Source organism: Camelus bactrianus, chromosome 2 (assembly GCF_048773025.1).
Source record: "Camelus bactrianus isolate YW-2024 breed Bactrian camel chromosome 2, ASM4877302v1, whole genome shotgun sequence".
NCBI lineage: Eukaryota > Metazoa > Chordata > Mammalia > Artiodactyla > Camelidae > Camelus > Camelus bactrianus.
Window position 1 is genome coordinate 64,588,603 of NC_133540.1, and position 19,543 is coordinate 64,608,145.

Sequence of the window (19,543 nt, forward strand, 5' to 3'; positions counted from 1 at the left end):
ACTTTCCAGGAAGCAAAATGAAAGATATTGTGCAGCCTTTTGAAAGAGAGGTAAGATCTTAGTCATTTTTGAGTGGTAAATATTTCCTTAACATTCAAAAGAAAGGTAAGACTGAAATCTGGAATTTTACAGCTGTTAAAAGTCAGTAATGAAGTATGTTAACATGGAGTTCATGCCTAAGTAGGACATGAAGAAAAGTTCAGAAGCACAAATTCTTCACTTTTCCAGTATTATGGACCTCTGAGAGTTCTTTACTTTTATAAGCATCAGATTCATTTCTACAGTTTTATAAATAAATGTGTACTTTAAAAGGGCAGTGTTCATTTCTCTATCTTATTTATATGCATATACTATAGTTTTTTACTTTTTTTTTCAAATAGCACTAGAAAGAAGTAATCATTATGTTTACCCATTTTTAAAGTAATAAGCGCCAGTTGTGTTGCATGTGTCAGGAACCAGTTGTGTGAAGTCACTGCGCATGCAAAGATAAAGAACACAGTGCCCATGCCTTAAAGAAGGGGCAGTGGGGGGAACTGCCACAATGTTCTAGAAGAGGGAGCAATCCTGAGGCTGGAACACAGGAGCCACAGAGAGAGCTGAGAAGACAAGGAGGCAAGCTGTAGCAGGAGCTGATGTCGGAAACAATTTGTGACCCTTAAGTCTTGTGTGTCATTCACAGGAGTTTGGACCTTACCCTGTGAGCACTGGAAGTTTGTAGCAAGGGTCTGTCTTAGGTAACACTGGCGTTATGGTGAACTATAGTTTAGAAACCAGGTACATTTGTACCTCTTTTCAATAGGAGCTGATGAAAAGAGGAAGGGAAATGTCCATTAGTCATTTGAGGGTGAGAAGGACCTAAAAAAAAAAAATTACTGGAAGGCCTGGGAGTTCCCAGTATCTCTCAGAAAGGGAGAAGCCCCTGAGAACTTTTAAGGGAGACAACTGCTAGAGCTTGAGTTCCAATTTCATGAAGAAACCAGCCTTTATGGGAAATTCCTCATGATATGAGTTCCCTCAGTCCATATCTCCCCTCGCCCCAACCCCATCTGGCTTCACACAGCATTAAATTTTGCAGGCAGTACACCAAAGATTGAGTGATATAACAATTCAAGAAAAACTGGAAATAAAGAGCACCTAACATGAAGATGAATGTAAGATTTCAACAGGTATAAAGTAAAACCTGTAGGATGAAAAATACATGCAACACAAAGATACCTTTTTACCATTAAGAAATACAATTAATAAAAATTATTTGGTCCCATTTCAAAAACTCTTTTAATAAATAGGACCCTAATGTTTTGATCATAATTGCTATGTTCTTTAAGCATTTTGAGCAAATCTGGTTTTTATATTGTATCTGGTTGTTCTTATACAAAGTTAACTTTATTGTTGCCCCTAGACACTTGTAAGTAAGATGGAAGTCTTAAAGGTTTTAATGATCTCAGTTAAATAGGAATTACTAGTTTTTCTAACACTAGTACCTGAATTCTAATTATCTTCCCAAATTGGGCTTTGGATTTTTCATCTGAATTGCTCTTCAAGTCACTGTTTTAGGTGATGCTCTGGAAACTGTACCTTTATGAGGGTATGTGCTGGGATTTAGTACCTATCCAAAAAAGGCGAAATGATTTAGGAAGCAGATAATTAAGCTGGTTTAGGTAAACTATTCTATAAAACCTAATGGAGATCATTAAAAATAAACTAAGAAAACCAAATTTCTCATTATCGTTTTTCTCAAATTCACAGAATAGCCATTGTGCTGTATGCCCAATAGCTTTTAAATGATACTAGAAAGTCTCTTACTACAAATTTGAGGATTATTAAAAAATAAAACTCACAGATTCCTTATTATTATTCCTTTCCTCAAATTTACAGAATGTTCATGTATTATATGTCCAATAGCTTTTAAATGATTACAGGAAGTATCTTATTACCGATTTTAAGGATTACTTAGATCACATCTGCCATTAAAATTTACAGGAAAACTCAGGATAGCTCTTAGAGTATACCGTTTCAGTGGAGTAGATAGACTATTAAAAATAATAACAAAAAAAAAAACCCTGTGAAGTCTGCTGGTACATGTTCTTACAAATACACAGTAACTATGGTGAATAAAATTACAATGTATGCTGTTCTTTGAAAAGAGATGTTCAGTGGACTATCTGTGAAATACTCAAATCTCCCAATTGAAGTGGCAGAGCAGCACATAAAAGAAACAATTACTGCAATGTTGTATGCTGGAGAGGAAAAGCACAGCTTATTACACAACTTTTAAAATATAATCTCCATGAGCCAAAAGCCTAATGTCATAAGGAACAACCAAATGCCAGCAAGGATAATAAGCACAGAGTGGGCTGGCACACCTCCTTTGAGACCACGTAATCCTAAAACACACCAAGGTTCCTTGGTGTCCATGCAGTTCCTTCTTTGTCATCAAGGGTGGAGTTTGAATTTCACCATCTTGGTGAATTCATGGTAGGGATAATGCATGGGGTCCAGATGCCAGTGGGTGAGAGCCCCATGTCACACCTAGTCCAAGATGTGATGGAGACTGAATTGCACCTTCCCTCTGTCAGGGTTGTGATGGTGTAGCTCGGTCTGATCTGAGATCTCAGTCTCGGAATTTGTTTGATTTAACTCCACAGCACATCTAGGCTCCCTCTTGACAGCAGCAAAACCTCTAAACCTATCTTACACTGTATATATTAACCCTAATCTCTTAGTGTCTCTTGTCAAGTTGTGGTCTGCTGTCAACAGCTTAAATAAGTCTACCTCTCAGTATTCAAATCTCAGGTTTAAAGTGGCTTGTTTCTAAGCGTAAAACCCTGAATCAAGCTGTCACTGTTCAACATCCTTCCTTTCACTGGGCACCAGTGCTTGGCAGAGGGAAGAAACCCTTCCTTATCTCTCATTTCTGACACTGAGGGCAAAAATGAAACTAAGCATTTTCTAGTTACCTAAAAATTGTGCAAAAAAACCCCCACAATTTTTATTCATTCAAAGCTGTAGAAGAAATCATGGCTTGGATATCACAACATTTAGAAAAACCGTCCAAGAATCATAAATTACATTTAAGTTTTACTATATACACAAGGTTTTTTTTCCTCCCCAAAGGCTTAACAACACAAAGATGTGTCTGGGGGACCACTTCACTTCTATGCTAACTGAATACCAAAATGCAATACATCACCTCTATTAGTCTTTTTGTAATGATTAAAGATTTTTTAAAGTAGAGGATAAGGTAGACATGACACAGGGAAATGAAACTATCTGTATTTCAAACTATTACTTTTGTTGTTGCTTTGCAATTACAATATAGACGTTTTACTGAATGTCCTGACTCTCCAGATTGGTAAATGGTATTTTACTTCCTGTCCTTCCCTAAGACATTTTTCCCTTTTCCACTGTTCTAAAATATGTCATTCATAAAGGAGAACCCTAATAGAAAAATATGTCACACAAAATAAATAACAAAGCCTCAAATTCCAAACTAGTTCAAATGTATATAAGGCTTTAGGACAGCCTGTCAACATCACTATCACTGATAGTTTTGTTACAAGTCTTACGGAGTGCTTTGTGGTAATCTGAAGACCCAATGTCCAATTCAACTATCTCTCTCTTAGCCTCTATTCTACTCTCTCCCTCCCTGGAGGGGTGAAAAAAAAAAAAAGCAATTAAGCAAGGTTAAAATTCTAATTATCAAGTAGCTATGAAAAGAAAGGAATTTATTTCACTCTGAAAATTTGATGGAAGAAGCACAGAAAGGATCAAAGTTCCACAGTAAACAAGCTTTCTCTTTACTGAAACTGGGTCAGGTAACAACAAAATAAAGCCAAATGTAGAAATTAAACTAATGGCTTAAGATTAATCAAAATATAATTGTTATATTCTAAGTCAATGAGGGCAAGGCACTCACAGTACTTACTTGTTACCGGAAAATGTCTCAATCAAGGGCCTTAGAGAGGAAGAGAAACTCCTCACCAAGTCACCATTGCTGAGTAATACTTTGTTACACGAGAGAAACAACCTGGGGCTTGAAAATGTCTCTTTGCCTAGTTCCCAGAAAAGTTCAGTATTTCTGGAATTTCAATATACAGTGTTCATTTAAAGCAGTCACTTTCAGTATCAGACAACAGTGATACATGAAACTAAGAAAAACATACACTGAGCTTGGAAATTTCCTCATGGAAATAACAATTTCTAGATTAACACCACATACTTCCTTTTTGGTGGTATTCTTGATTTGTCTGATTCCTTAAACTGAAAGCTTCTTTTATCTTGTTTTGCCCACATCTGGGCAAAGAGGAAATTCATGTTTTAAGAGTTCTCTTTAATCCTTCTGTCTGTCTTTATCTGGTCGGTAACAGCTTTAAAATGAACTCATCACAACAGCTTTTTTGTAATGGATAATCTGTCTCCCAGTGACATTATCTGGAAAGACTAGACTTAAGCAAGCTAATTCATCTACATCTCTGCACCATGGAGGTCAGTTTCTTTTTTTCCTATTGATCAGTAATTCATTCTTATTCAAGCAACATTCAGACTTTAAATCAAAGTAAGCATTAGTTTATCCCACATTAGCTCTTTAATTATTATCAATTTCATGGAAACATCAACTTACCTGGCACACACCATCTTCTGGACCTGCCACCTCCAATAGGCATTTCATAGCCTTTGCTGTTGTATAGTATTTAATCTCTGTTGTGGCCTTAATGATTCCATCACAGTAGACACTGACATTGACGGAGCCAGCAGGAAAATCTTATAAAACACAAAGGGTAGTTAGGAGCTGAGTATATAAATGCACGTATCACATTATTATATCTCTTAGAGAATATGAAGGCAGGCTTTAAGAATTTGTAACAATTTAAACTAACTTCTAGCACTGAATTGTTTTCTTTTTTATCCTTAGTAGTTAGAAACCAAAAATTGGATGTATAATTTTGGACTTAATTGCTTAAAAAAAAACTTAAAAGGTAAAAACATATGCTACAATTATAATAAAAGCAAAGCACTAAATCTTTCCCCCTAACTTTTACCTTCCTTTTTTTGAAGTAACCTTTTATCACCTCTATGCAATGCTTTAGAATTTAGAACAATAAAGTCATTCATTAAAAGTTAGATATTTACTATTAATCTGAGGAAGAAAACTCCCATTAATTACAGGGAAGTTTCTCAAAATTGTTTGGAAAAAGGAGTTGAGTTGATTGAAACTGCAGAACTTTTATTCAACTGATTACAATGAAAACCTTCGGGAAGGCAATGTTTAATGCTCCTCTGTTTAAGTACTATTTGCACCATCCATTCATCTAAAGCCTTTTTGTGAACAAGTTGTTCAAAGTGACAGATACACCATGTTGTAAACTCTGCTGTAACCTACCAACAGAGTTAAAGTGCTCTCCAGGAAAGAATGACATTAAATAATCACTTCAATGGAATAGTTATTAGGTTTTATTGTAACAAAAGTAAGCAAAACTTAGCTCTTTAAATTCATTTGCCGAACATACTTTAAAAAATTTACTCTTTGTCACAGAGCTATTTCCCAAATTCTCCTGGAAAACTGTCACCCAAATATTTGGGGTGTGGAATAAGCCATTAAGTACAAGACCAAAAGCCACCTGATGAAACTCTAATAATTAAAAGTTCTTAATGTTTAAGCATTAATTTTACTTTATCTCCTGAAGAAGTTAAATAACCCTGATAATAGAGCTCAGAGAAATTCAAAGCCAACAATCTTAACTTTAACTAGATCAAGAAGTTGAATTTCCTCCTCTCAAATTGCTTGATCAGATAGTTAACCTGTATTATAAAGAAAATGTATGTAGAAAAGTTCTCTCTTCCAAAAGTAAGTATTCATGCAATAGAGAAAGTAAGAGAAATCTTAAAAATACTGAATGTTGTAATGCACACCTCATCACTACAGCTGTGTATGTATATAAAGGGGGTGTGGAGTTACTGGAGTGAAATGAAATCAAATTCAGTTGATTTCATAGAGATGATTTTAAAGAAAATATTGATTTTATCAGAAAAGAGATTAAGAACTTTACCATGAGGTGTTAACTTTCTGAAAGAATGTCAGGTGGTAAATCATGAAAGATACACAGCGAGACTATTTGCTTGGTAGTTCTCTGATACAGGATACTTAAGATATTCTGATTTATTTAGAATTTAACATGAGAATGAACTGATTGACTTCCGATATCTTGAGTCACAAGTTGACTCAAAATTTTACCATTAGCTCTATGGATAATTATGTTGATTTCAGAGTAATCCTCCAGTGTGGCCATTTGAAGTACTGTCTTTGCTGTGCATATTTTCATATCTATCGAATGTCATTTATTAAATCAAGACCTAATTATTGTTTCCACCTACATATGAGGAAGGACTCTTATGGATTCATCTGGTTGGGAGACCCTCCTTAATAACTTTATAATTGAATTGGATTTTTCATGACCAGAACTATGTACAGCTTGAGCGTTGTTTTACTTTAACTGTGTCACTATGCTGTCTACATTTTATAGTGCTTCAATTAAAAATTAAAACCAATTAATTTAAAGACTCAAATAGAAGAGAGAGATGGAACACCTTGCCCTCATCAGATGTAGATACACAATAAAGTACACTTACAGAAGAGCAGTGGTTAAAAAGGAACTCTATTTAAGTTTCAAATCTCAAGTTCTAGGCCATGAAGGACCTTTGTCAACCCTTCCTGTCTCCAGGATTTAATTGGTCTAACCTTCCAGGTGAGGGACAAACTTAAGTAATTTATGGAAAATATAATCCAAAGATATTTCTGAATAGTCAGAACTACAGTCACTATTCCATAAAAATATATATGTCACAAATACACTAACTTTAGAGTTTTTCTGCTTTCTATTTTCATGTGCCTGAGAAACTGTGCTCCTTTACCAACCAATTTTAGCCCTTTACAACGTAGTAAACCTTACCTGAACCCACCTAAATTTCCATGGGAACTGAAATCAACATAACTCTCATTGATTAGAACATTATTATTAAATAGATATTGGTGGCTTTAAAACCTTGGTCATGTCTAAAAGTTAATATCAAGTTTAATAATATATGTTAAAATTATCTTCTTGAACTATATTTAGAAAAATTTCTTAACTGTTGTTATTTTTATGAGCATGTTCTACATAATATTTAGCACATCCTAAAGTATTTTTCTTGATTTTTAAATGAAATATGAAGTTATAGTTTACATTATCCAGAACATAGTTTCTTAATTAATAAAGAGATTCTTTATCTTTGTGGCTACATTTTACATTCCTTTCAACTTTTAATTGGTTATCCCCCTGCTGTGTAAAATAGTTTTCTGCCTGAGTTGCAGGTACCAGAGGAATACTCTCCTCCTTCTGGGTGAAAATTAATTAATACTTCTAGTTTAAAGCCTTTAAATATATTTCCATAAGTTTTGGCATAAACTTGGACTATAGGAACTTCAAATTCCTCTAACACAAAACAGTCCTTGTCAGAGACAAACCTGTGGACACCATTAGGAAGGTGAGGTTTTTAGAAAACAAAGTAATAATGACTATATCGAGTTATTGCCCTGAAAGGAAAGGGAAGAAGGTAAATTTAGAGCATATTTTCCCAAACGAAAAAAATCAGGTAAAGATGTGGAATTGCTTCAGAAGAGAAAGACACCACTTAGCTGACTTCAAGCTACTAAAATGTCATGGACAGAACTGTGTCCCTTAAAACTCACATGTTGAAGCTTTAACCTCCAGGCCAACTGGAGACAAGATAAGGCCTTTAAGAGGTAATTAAAGTTAAACTGAAGTCATAATGATGGGGCCCTTATCTAATAGGCCCAGCGTCTTTATAAGAAGAAGAGTCACCAAAGAGCATATACATAGAGAAAAGGCCACATGAGGACAGAGCAAGCAGGTGGCCATCTGCAAGCCCAGGAAAGAGGTCTCACCATAAACCAACTTCTGGCCCCCTGATCTTAGACTTCCAGCTTCCAGAAATGGGAAATTATCCAGTCTTTGGCATTTTGTTATGGCAGCCCAAGTGAGACAAGAGGGTAGGAGGTAGGGGCATGACCATTAAAAGAATGACACAGCCATTAGCACCAAGATGGCGGAAGATTAAACTCCTGCAGAACTTGAGCTTCACTATGTTATTATTATTATTATATGCTCATTGTAATATATTAGCATGGTAAATGGCACTCCCACAGGCACCATGGAAGTTCTGAGGCTGACTGTAAAAGGTCAAAAAGTGAATAGTGACCCAGTTCCTGGGTATCCCAGCTCCTTCCCCAAGGTAGTTGGAATAATGGGAGCCCTCGTGGTTGCTCTCTCTCACCTTTGGAGACAGCCCACGCTCTGTCTATGGAGAGTGTATCTCTCTGAATAAATCTACCTTCATGCCTGGGACCTGTGACATGGCCATCCTCTCATGCTCCATGTTCCTGTATCACAAGAACAGTAATATACAAGGTAATATCACTGAATATGAAGTAGGGAAGAGATGCATAGAACTGGCTTTTGCAATCCGATATGCACTGGTTCCAGCACACCTTGCTTCATCACACTGCTTGGAATACAGGTATGATAGCAAAAGTCTTAGCAGCTATCTTGCTCCATCACGATCATGGCCACACCCTTGGGACTATGGAATGGTGACTAGAAATAAGCCTGCATCTTGGCCAGTATTGTGAAGATGCCACACCAGCTCACACCACCAGCCAAACTCAGTACGGGAAGCTCTGGGTATAGCACAAGAGAACATCTACAGAGAGCAAACCACATTTTAAGTCATGTGACTGATTACATCATGAGCAAGGTGATCAAAAAAGAAGTCATATGAGCAATTTTTCTAGACTGGAAAGAGACTGGACAGATGGAGGCCATCTCCTGAATCTGATGCATCATATATTCTTCAAAAACATCCCTGAGAGTGGGGAGGGTCCCTGGTATGTTTCCACTTCAGTTTTAGATCCCTCCATTTTAATTCGGTATTTAAGTAAGTATAGCAAACATTTTTCAAAGACTTAAATCCGTATAGACTATTATTAGATGGTATGAGATACTGACTGAGATCATTTCCTTCTCTGGATGTCACTGATGGGCACAAGGATTATACATGAGCTGACACAGAATTGGGAGCGCTCGTGAGTATGATTTCCCAAGGGTGAAAGGGGACACTTTCTATCAGGAGAGGGAAACAGATGACGAGGAGAAGAGCGGGAACAGCATGAGTACAATATTTATAGAGAAAGACAGACCCCTCAAGTCTCTTCCCTATAAGGAAGAGAAGGAAGTTTTTAGATGGTTTATTATACCCCATTCAGAAGCTGAATGTGGGTTATTCCAGACAAAACACTCTTTACATTTAAGGGAATTGCTAGAGGGAGAGACTGACCCTTTGTTGATCATTTGGGTCTCAAAGTGTTGTCTTGTACCTTATCTCCCATATCTCTAAGCAACTGAGTACTTGAAATGTGAATATTTTAGCTATTTTATCAACAAGAAAACTGACTGAGAAACTTGTGTCAAGTTAGTTGCTCAGTAAAGAATAAAGACAGCTCTCCTAGCCACCAGTTAAGTGTTTCCTCAGCTGCGCCACAGATTCTGGACAGATCACTAGCCCATCAGAATGCACTGGGCTCTGTCTCTTACTCCATAATTGGTGTAGAAAAGAGAGCTCTACTGTGCTACCAGTGCTGTCCAATCAAACTCCCTGAGAGGATGGGTATGTTCCAATGAAGCACTTGAAACATGGTTAATGCAACTGAACAAATGAAATTTAAATTTTATTTAAAGAAAGTTTAAATACCCAGATGTGGCCAGTGGCTACAACACTGGCGAGGGCAGCTCCAAAGATTGGTTTTTCCAGCTGTGGTTTGTAACCCACTAGCAATTCATGACATCAATTCAGTAAGCTCTAACACTGGAAAAAAATGAAAAGAAATAAAGTATCTTTCTCTCTACTTACATTATCCATATGCTCTGGCATGTTATCTACTTTTGCATTATAACCCTCAACCCTCATTATATTAATCATAGTTATATAAAATTCCCTGTCTGATAATTCCAACATCTGTGTCACATGTCTGGTCTGATGTGTGTTTTATTTCTTTAGACTATGTTTTCCCCTTGCTTTTTGGCATGTCTTATAATTTCTCATTGAAAATCAGACAAATTGTGTCTGATATAAGAATTGAAACAGGTAGACACGTAGTGGGAGTCATCCAGCTAGGAGCTGGGCTATATTCACTGTTTGCTGTAGCTGTAGGTGCCAGGGGCTTCAAATTCCTCTATTGCCCTTGTCTTCCTCTTGACTTTGTGCTTCCCCACGTACTCCTCCTCAGAAAGATTCTGCATCTTGCAAACTTTCAAGGGTAATCCACTGCTGCTACACTGGGACCCCGTTGTGGTGGTGGTCAGGTTGCAGGGAGGGGAAGCACTCTAATCTTACGATTAAGTCTTCGTCTTTTAGCCGGCCTTTTAGCTGCGACCTTCACAAGTGTTCCTGCCATGGCATACCCTTTCCCTCCCCACCTTCAGGGAGACAGGAAGGCTGGAGGGGGCTACACGGGGATGGATGCTCTTACCCGGCGGGGACAAGGCTCTGATAAAGCGGTTCCCTTGAAGAGCAGACCTTTGTTATAGAGAACATGCTGGGAGTCCTTCCCCAGGATTACTTTTCCTCTGACCCAACAGAGCCTGCAGGGAGTGTGTCTTAGACATTCACTGTGTGAACCTGGAGGGGTTCCTGGAGGTAAATCCCCCCAAATTATAGGTGTCTCATAAACTACAGCCCCCAGGAGTTTCTTATTCTCAAGCTAGTCCACACTCAGCCTCTTCAGCAATTCATCAAAATTACTGTTTAAGTGCTCCTACCACTTCTACTTCAGGTAAGCAGATCTCAGATGCCACTCTATTTACCTTTCTTTCCAGATTTTAGGATGGTCGTTTGCCCTGCAACCTTAGGTCTCTGAGGAGTTCAAGAAAAAACACAGATTTTTAGTTTGTTCAGCTTTGTCTTGTAAGAATGGGAGCGGCAACTTTCCATGTCAGGGCCGAAACTGTCAGTCTAAGTGTTGCTTTTAAATCCTTTGTTTTCATTACGTATTTATGCATATGTGCTGGGTCATGATGTAAAATGTAGTTCTTGCTAGGGTTCAAAGAATTTCAAGAAACAGTGCCATGAGACAGAGAAGGTGCCTGGGGCCATCTCTGCTGAGGTATGTCTCATCTGTACTCCCGTATGTATTCATGGAACTTTCCCATTATGAATAAAATTCTTACTTTATGGCAAGACAAAAAAATTTTTAACATAAAAATATTTTCTCTGTCCATCTGCCTCCTCTCTCCCCACGCTATGCACTGTGTATCTGCATTATGCATCAGCCAAACCTCCCCCATCTGCAGGAAAACCTGCTCAACCATAAAGAGCAGCATTCTCCCAGCATCAACAAGACAACTCCTTAAAAGATAACATTTCTCCTTGATTTTGTACGGGGTCACATGACCCACCACTATGCCACTTAGGTCTGGATTATGTAAGCTGTCAACAATATGACATTTGATGTGCAGCCCTCTGTCTCAAAAAACTTAAATAACTTGTACCTTGACTTCTAATGGGCAGAACAATTCTCAAAGTTTTGTGAGATGCTCTTCCTGGGTTATAATCTCGAAATTCGGCTCAAATAAAATTTTCCATTTCTTTCTTAGACCTCCTGATTAATTTTTCTTCAACACTATATATGGCTACATAGCAGCCAACATTCTGTAAGAAAATTCCTCACTAACTTACAGAATATCTAGTTGAAAAAAAGAGTTGGAGAAATTTAATTAGCATAACTGGTAAACAGCGACTTATTTATTTATTTGTTTATTTATTTATATACTACAAATTTGCTCTTCAACCACACATTATGGCCTGGTATTTATTGGAAAATATAGAATAACAGTTTCCTGCTTTTCTGAAAAACATCTGAACTTTGACATTTTATTCTTTGCACTGTTCTTAGCTACAAAGTAAACTGAACATAAAATCTTAATGTGACTGATTTTAATTTGACATTTTGATTTGCTATTTAGGACACATTATCTAAGTACTTCTTAATTTGCAGTATTGATTTTTCTACATTGATTTTAGTCTAACTAGACTTAGTTTAACTTCTAAACTAATTAGTTAGAAATTATTGTTCATTAAATCATTTTAAAATGTGGCATACGGAAGTAGGGGAATTTGAAAGAGAAAGGAAGGAGGCACAGAGAGCTCTTCCTCCTTTCACTTCTGCATATCCTTTCCCATGACAGGAAGCAGTGTCTAAAATGCTTGTACATGGCTGGTGTAGAGTCTTTCTTCTCTATAATCCAACTCTGACCTAAGCTATGCAAGGTAATCCAAAGAGGAGACACATGCTTTACATAACACAATAGAAAAATTTTTTAAATGCTTTGTAAATGAATCGATTTCATAACAGCTACATTTAAAAAGGAAAACAAAAAAGCGAAGGATCCATTTGACGTACTCTTTAATTTTAAATATTTTACTACATTTCCAAATTAATAATAAGATTGAATATATTTCTGCTTTAAAATACCCTATAAAGTTTGTATTTACAAAGTTTTACAAAGAACTTTTATTGTCTGACTATAAAAGGACACCATAAATTCAAAAACAAAGTAGTCCTACATTTATATCAAAACATTCAGAAGTTAATACATTAGATTTCAATTTTAGTACAATTATTATGGCAAGTGTGGCTCTTCCACCTGGAATTTTAAATCTGGTATAATTTATCATGTTGAAGCAATGTTGGGTAATAAAATGATTAGCTTCATAAATTAAATAAGGAAAAGAGGGGAGATTGTATTTAGAACTGGTACAATGATGATAAAATAAGGAAAAAGAATTATGCTTTCCAAACAATCAAAAATATACTCAGGGTCATGGCCAAAAAAAAAAAAAAAAAAAAAAGGGAAAAAAAGAGAAAATTACAAATGAAAATCCAAATGTCTGCTAATCCTGTTACAATAAAGCAAATAATTTTAGTTCTATATTTAACAGTTGACTTATATTAAAGTGTTCTCTGCTGACATGACTGAAAATATGTGATGTTACTGGCTGTCATTTCACCACATGGTACACAAGCAGACTTCTCATAATTTACACATTTGTGCTTTTGCGAATCCAGATTAATAATAACAGCCTTGTGTATGTGAAAGCTAAACACAGGAAACACCTGCAGAACAATATTAGTTTCTGTTGGGAAGTGAAACCTTTTACTATAAATGCATTGAAAGAAACTCAAGATGATGTTTTATACTTATTAAAGCATAAAAAAATTTCTTACCTAAAGCTTTCATACACCAGACTGTCTTACTCCAGAGAGCTGGCCGTGTTCTAATGCATTTACTATTTGACGTAAATTCAACCTCCACAGTACCACCAATTACTTCATCTCTCAAAATAATAAATATTTCACCAGGATTCTATAAGATGAAAAATATAACCCGGTTAGGCATTTGAAGGAGTTCTCACTGACCAAAGAACCCATTACATTTATCAGTGATAAAGGTCGCACATGGTTGCACATTATGTCTCCAGCATGTCCATGTTCTCAGCCATACTCAGAAATAAAATATGTAAAGGTGATTCTCACAACATTTTACGTTTATCAACTTCAGGTCTACTGAACTCTCAATATTTTTCTCCAACACCATATTTTGCAACTGAGAAGGCAGTGAGGACATCGCTTCTCCCTCCTCCTCTCCTGCATCCCTGTGTGAGGCTGTCTCTCTGAAGGCCATAAGCATCACTTCACAAACCTCCAGGGAGCTGTAACTCAATCGCTAACCAAATCCTTTTTGCCCAAATCCCTTTCCGTCACCTTTCTAGACCTTGGCATTTTTATCTACAAATGAGAGGATTGAATAGGGTTAGCTTTAAGGTCTCTTATAATTTAAATATAATGAATTGTTTTAAATGTCAAATACAGTTGACCCTTGAACAATGCAGGTGTGAGGGGCACCAACCCTCCGCACAGCAGAAAATCCCTATATAATTTAGAGTAGGCCTTTCCCGTCCACAGCACCCGAAGATTCAACCAACTGCAGGTTGTGCAGTACTGCAGTATTCCTAATTGAAAAAAATCCATGTATAAATTGACCCATGAAGTTCAAAACCCCCTCTGTTCAAGGGTCAACAGTAGTTTTAAATCTTACCTAACAGAGATTCTCTGGTTACTCTTTATTTATGATGTGGACCAGTGAAGGATATTGAGTTATAAATCTAAAGGTTATAAAGGCTATAAATCTAAAAGTTTCAAGACTTTATTAAAGTGGAAAAGCTAAATCTATGTACGTAAGATAAAAAGGTTATTGAAAACATTTTGAAAGCAATCTAGAAAAAAATTAGGGAAAAGAAGATTGGAATTAATACAGAGAAAGGGAAGGAATAAACATTTATTGAGCATCTGTTTTATACTAGGAATTATGATAAGCACTTTTTATATAAATCTATTTCCTCTAACCCTAATCAAAACACACACACACACACACACACACACACACACATCCTAAAGCCAAAATGGAAGGCTGTTCTTTTTCTCTTTTATGAACAGGGTAACTAATACTGAGTTACATTCTAAACATTAATCAGAACTCTCTAAATTCAAAATCTGTATTCTTCTTTACATTGGGCTGTTTAACGCTTCAAAATAGCTCAAATGAAATATGTTTCTATGATTATCTCAGATATCACCTTTCAAAGCCTTTCTTCAAAGTCAAACTGAATTTCAGTCCCTCACAAAATAAACAGAAACCTCATTTATATGCTCTTATAAAATCGTGTTTACCCAAAAGTCATTAATTTCAAAGTTCTCTTATTTAAATGTTATCTCCCTAAGCATAAATCACCCACCGATAAAACTTACATTTTTAATGCTTTGTACTAAAGAGTTTCTACAGATATGTTGATGCTACAAAATCATTTCAGCTGAGACACATCCACCTCAGGCATTTTTCCACCAGAGTCTAATGCTCCCATGTATTTGTCCACAGGATATTTTGAACTAAATTCCTCCACACCCTATTAAATTGCATATTGAGAAAAGACCCCACTAGCCCACCTATTGCTCTGGCCCCACACATCTGACACATCGGAGACACTTCCTTGATACTCTCCCTGTGCCTCCCTGACACACTGGACGCACTGCTCCACCTGAGTCCTGATGTCAGGACACAGCCCCGCCTGGTCCTCACGTCTGACATCTCCTCTTCACAGGACCTCACTTCCAGCGCAGTTCTTTAGTTCCTCTGGTGCTCACATCCGTCACTTTACTTCAAAGCTTTAATGACTTCCCATTTCACTCGGGCTCAGATCCCCAACATCCTCTGCTTCAAAGTTCTTCGGAGTTCTCCTCCCTGAGTACATCCCTTCTTGTATAACTTTGACCTCTCGCCTTCCAAACTTAGTAGCCTGAGCATCCTCTCCCAGTGTTTATTCACCCAGCAATCTCATTCTCATGCAGGAGTGCCCACACAGGCTGCTTCTTATGCATCAGATGTTCTCCTTAATAGAGGGCAGGACTCCACCTTCCAACCATTTCCAGAGAAGAGGTCTAAACAAAAGACAAGCATACTGACTAGCCCCGAGGCGGCACTCACGCTCGCTTTGTGCCTGGGACCAGCTTCATGGCATGTGACCTCTGCAGCTATACACCCCGCACTTGGAAGGGTCCTACACTTGTTTCAATGTTCTGCTGTCGTAGCTTGAAATCTTTGATAATTTGAACAAGGGTCTCTGCCTTTTCATTTTGCACCGGGCCCTGCTAATTAGGTCATCAGTGCTGTTTGTACGCAATGTTGGCACGCCCTTTAGTTCCCACTCTCCCTCCAGTTCCCCAGACATATCCTCTCCAACAAGGTCCAACTCAGGTTTGCGAGCCCCCAAGTCCTCCCTACAGCTCAGGCCCGTGAGGAGTTTTATAGCTTCTGAAGGAATCATAAAGCATTCCACACCTGTACTCCTCATTTGACCCTTCTAAGTCATGCCCTCTAGTCTTAATAACTTTTTCATGGCGATGTCTTGGCTTCCTGAGTAGATTTTAAACACCCTGAAGGTATTTTTATTTTTTCATATTATCATGGCATCTTGCAAGAATTACGTACATAAGAGGCAATCTGTGTATATTTTTAAATTCAGATGGAATAAGCCTGCAAAAATAGGACATTTTTACAATTAAGCATGCCCAGCTCTACTCTTACCCGCCCCAGGACTCGCAGTCTCATCTGCTTCTTGCATCTCCATGCATGGAGGGGGCCGCTCCTGGAGGGTAGGCCTACCCTTGTCCAGCCCTGTCCTTAATTATTGTGGGCATCTTAATTAAAGATGTAATCATACAGGCACATTTCATTCAATGAAGGAACTGTTAGGACACTCAAACAGTCATACATTTAGTTTTACCAGTGAGGAAGCCTCTATTTTGCTCTCAATCTTTCTGATCCCTTTATTTATCCCTTCTTTGATTCTGAGCACTCAAAGAGGAAGTTACCATAATTATTAGCACTTCCAAACTCTAAAGACTTGCTACATTGGTCACAAACCTTGAGACCTCAATAAAAGGGCTGGAACTTAGCCTATAATCCAGCACATAGGTCGTGCAGCTTCTGGTTTGTCAGGGTGGGTGTCTTAAGGCTTTAATTAATTATTAAGCACAAGTAATGAAGGATTTTGATCCTGGTGGATCATATTTCATATATGCATAACTAACAGGCACGGCCCTACAGGTGTGGGTGCACGGGCCTTAGTAAGCCAGCACCGTGCGAGTTCCCGCAGCGGACCCTGATCCGACCCGCGACAGCAGAACAAGGACTAGGCTATGGCTGTGATTCCAAACCTGCTGCTAATTCTCACCTTCATAATCACCTGGGAAGCTTTAAAGTTTCCAGTATCCAGGCCATAACCCAGACCATTTACATCTGAAACTCTGGGAGTAGGATTCAGACATTTTTTTTTCAATTTTTTTTTTTTATTGAAATAGTCAGTTTACAATGTTGTGTTAATTTCTGGTATACAGCATAACGATTCAGTTATACATACATACATATATATTCTTTTTCGTATTCTTTTTTCATTATAGACTATTACAAGATATTGAATATAGTTCCCTGTGCCATACATTAGGACCTTGTTGTTTATCTATTTTATAAACAGTAGTTAGCATATGCAAATCCCAAACTCCCAATTTTACTCCCCCCCCGCACTTTCTCCCCTGGTAACTGTAAGTTTGTTTCCTATAGACATTATGACTTTTTAAAAGCTCCCCTAGCAGTCCCTGTAAGCAGCCTAGTTTGAGAACCACTTGGCTAAAGGGAAAAAAACATCTTGTCCTTATTGTAAAACCCTACCACCAAAGGGGTGATGTATCACAACACATTTCTGGCATTGAAACACACAATAATCTTTCGCTACTTTTACTGTATTTCTCAATTAAACCACAGGATCAGACTTTAACTTAAGGTTGGTTACCAAGAACTAGTGTGTGACTTGGTATCAGAAATAAGTCGGCAGTGCTGTTAGCGTCTGTGTATCGTCTCAAACTGCAGCCAGCGTTATCAAGGAATGAATGGGTAGGAGGTAATCTCTGAGGTTACTGTAGGGTGCCCACAGGCCTTTAAGAGCCATACCTCTTCACATCCTCTCAGTCTCTCTAGATTTATTGATTACATAATCTGCAGTCTGCACAGATTTGGGTTTGGAGATTCATATTATGGTTGCAGCCACTGAGGTATACATCAATAAAGGTAAAATAAAATAAAAGCCTTTATTAGGGAGTATGCCATGTTCTAGCATTCAGATAGAAAAACAGTTCAATGAAATTAATATAGATCCAAACTCAGATAAAGCCCCTTAAAAGGCCTTTTGTGGTTATACTGTAACTTTAAGAATTAAATTTGCTCAAGCCATCAGCACGTGACCAGATCACTTTTAAAAATATATTTGTCTTATCAGAACAGTAGCAGTGGTAGAATAATACAAAAATAAAGAGAGAGCAGTTAGCTTTCCTAAAGGAAGTAAGAGGTTTTGGCTGGAGAAAAGCTGAAGCTGCAGCCAATTCTACCAAAAGGAAGGAAAAATAACATATTGAAGTCCTGCCCACACAGATAAAAGAAGATGAAGAAAGTAAGCTCCCTCTTAACTGCGCTTGAGGATGGTGCTACAGAGGAAGCCAGGTAGAGGCCACCCCTGGACCTGTGACCTGTGACGGGGCTCACAGAAGTAACAGGAGAGGCAGGGGGCATCTGAGGGCAAACCACAGGACATCCGGGTGGGCCTCTAAGGAAAATATACATAGGCTCCCTCTTAAAACTTCAGATAAAACCCACTTAAAAAGTGACTGAATCACTGCTCACAGATGACGCAGCTCCACCAGGAGATCAGAGGACAACGGGCTGGGCTGCAGAGACGCCTCTGATGAAGGGCTCTGACTCCTTGGTGCCGTTATTAGGTGATCTGAAGGTGCCCTAATACTTAAGGGGCATGAATGTATCTCTGTCCTCTAAGGCAGGATTTAACCTTAGCACCATTCATATTTTTGGAGCAGAGAAGTTGCTGTCGTGGGAACTCCCTGGGTACCACAGGAGGTTTAGCAGCACCTTTGGCATCCACCCACTAAAGGCAAGTAGCAATCCCCTAGTTATGACAACCAAATCTGTCTGCAGACTTCGCCAAATAGCCCCCGGGGAGAGGGGGCCAGATCTCTCCCAGACAAGAACCGCTGCTCTGAGGAAATCTTCACGAGAAGTGAATGAGCCTGGGACTTTGGCATAAACGCACAGCAAAGGGAAAGGAAGCTAGCGAATAGCGAATGGTTCTGGTTTAGATGTTACTCCAATGGAAGAATGCCTCTCAGGTGGATTATTCATCAGGGGCAAAACTGCGTAAGATTCATTTGTGAACAATGGATGTGTTTGCCACACTTACAATTCACTGACTTCATATCTTTCAAGATCAGTTACCCTACAGGACAAAATCAAGAGGAATATGCTAGAAAAAAAAAAATCTTGGGCCATAACAACAAAAAAGCTTAAAGAATACTAATATAGAACAAAGATTGCTAATCCTAGAACAGGTAAAAGAAGAGGCCAAGTTAAGCAGCAGATTTAAGCTGTTAAAACTCATTTAGGTATTTCTTAAAAAGACAGAGAATAACTTACATAAATAGAACACTGGAGGCACATGTTCTGGTGCATGAAAAAAATTGTGGAAGAAGAAATATTTTCTGCTGTTTTTAAAGTGGCATAAGATTTTCAAGGTCGAGGAAATCTGAAATCCATGGAAAGAACAATGCTGGGAAAGATGAGGAGGCAGAGGGGTCAAAACTGCCAGGCCCCCTGGGGTCAAAAGCAGCAGCAGCACTACCTGCTGCCTCAGTCAGACCACCTACTAAGGCTGACTCTCCGGAGCAGAGGAGGGAGCAGGGAGAACACGTCTCTAGGGGCAGGACTGCAGCCCCACGCGATTCCACAGCAAGGTGTAGCAGGAGGGATTTAAATGA

General features: G+C 38.1%; 1 protein-coding gene across 4 annotated transcripts in view; it reads right to left on the reverse strand.

Annotated features, from left to right (window-relative positions):
* Window positions 1-19,543, reverse strand: part of BANK1 (B cell scaffold protein with ankyrin repeats 1) — a 382,399-nt gene that overhangs the window by 187,062 nt on the left and 175,794 nt on the right. For all 4 annotated transcript variants that reach the window (XM_074343227.1, XM_074343221.1, XM_074343233.1 and 1 more), the window contains exons 4-5: window positions 13,337-13,475; window positions 4,622-4,761 (exon numbers count right to left, since the gene is read on the reverse strand). In XM_074343227.1, the coding sequence (XP_074199328.1) occupies window positions 4,622-4,761; window positions 13,337-13,475 (279 nt within the window). The remainder of the gene's footprint in view (window positions 1-4,621; window positions 4,762-13,336; window positions 13,476-19,543) is intronic.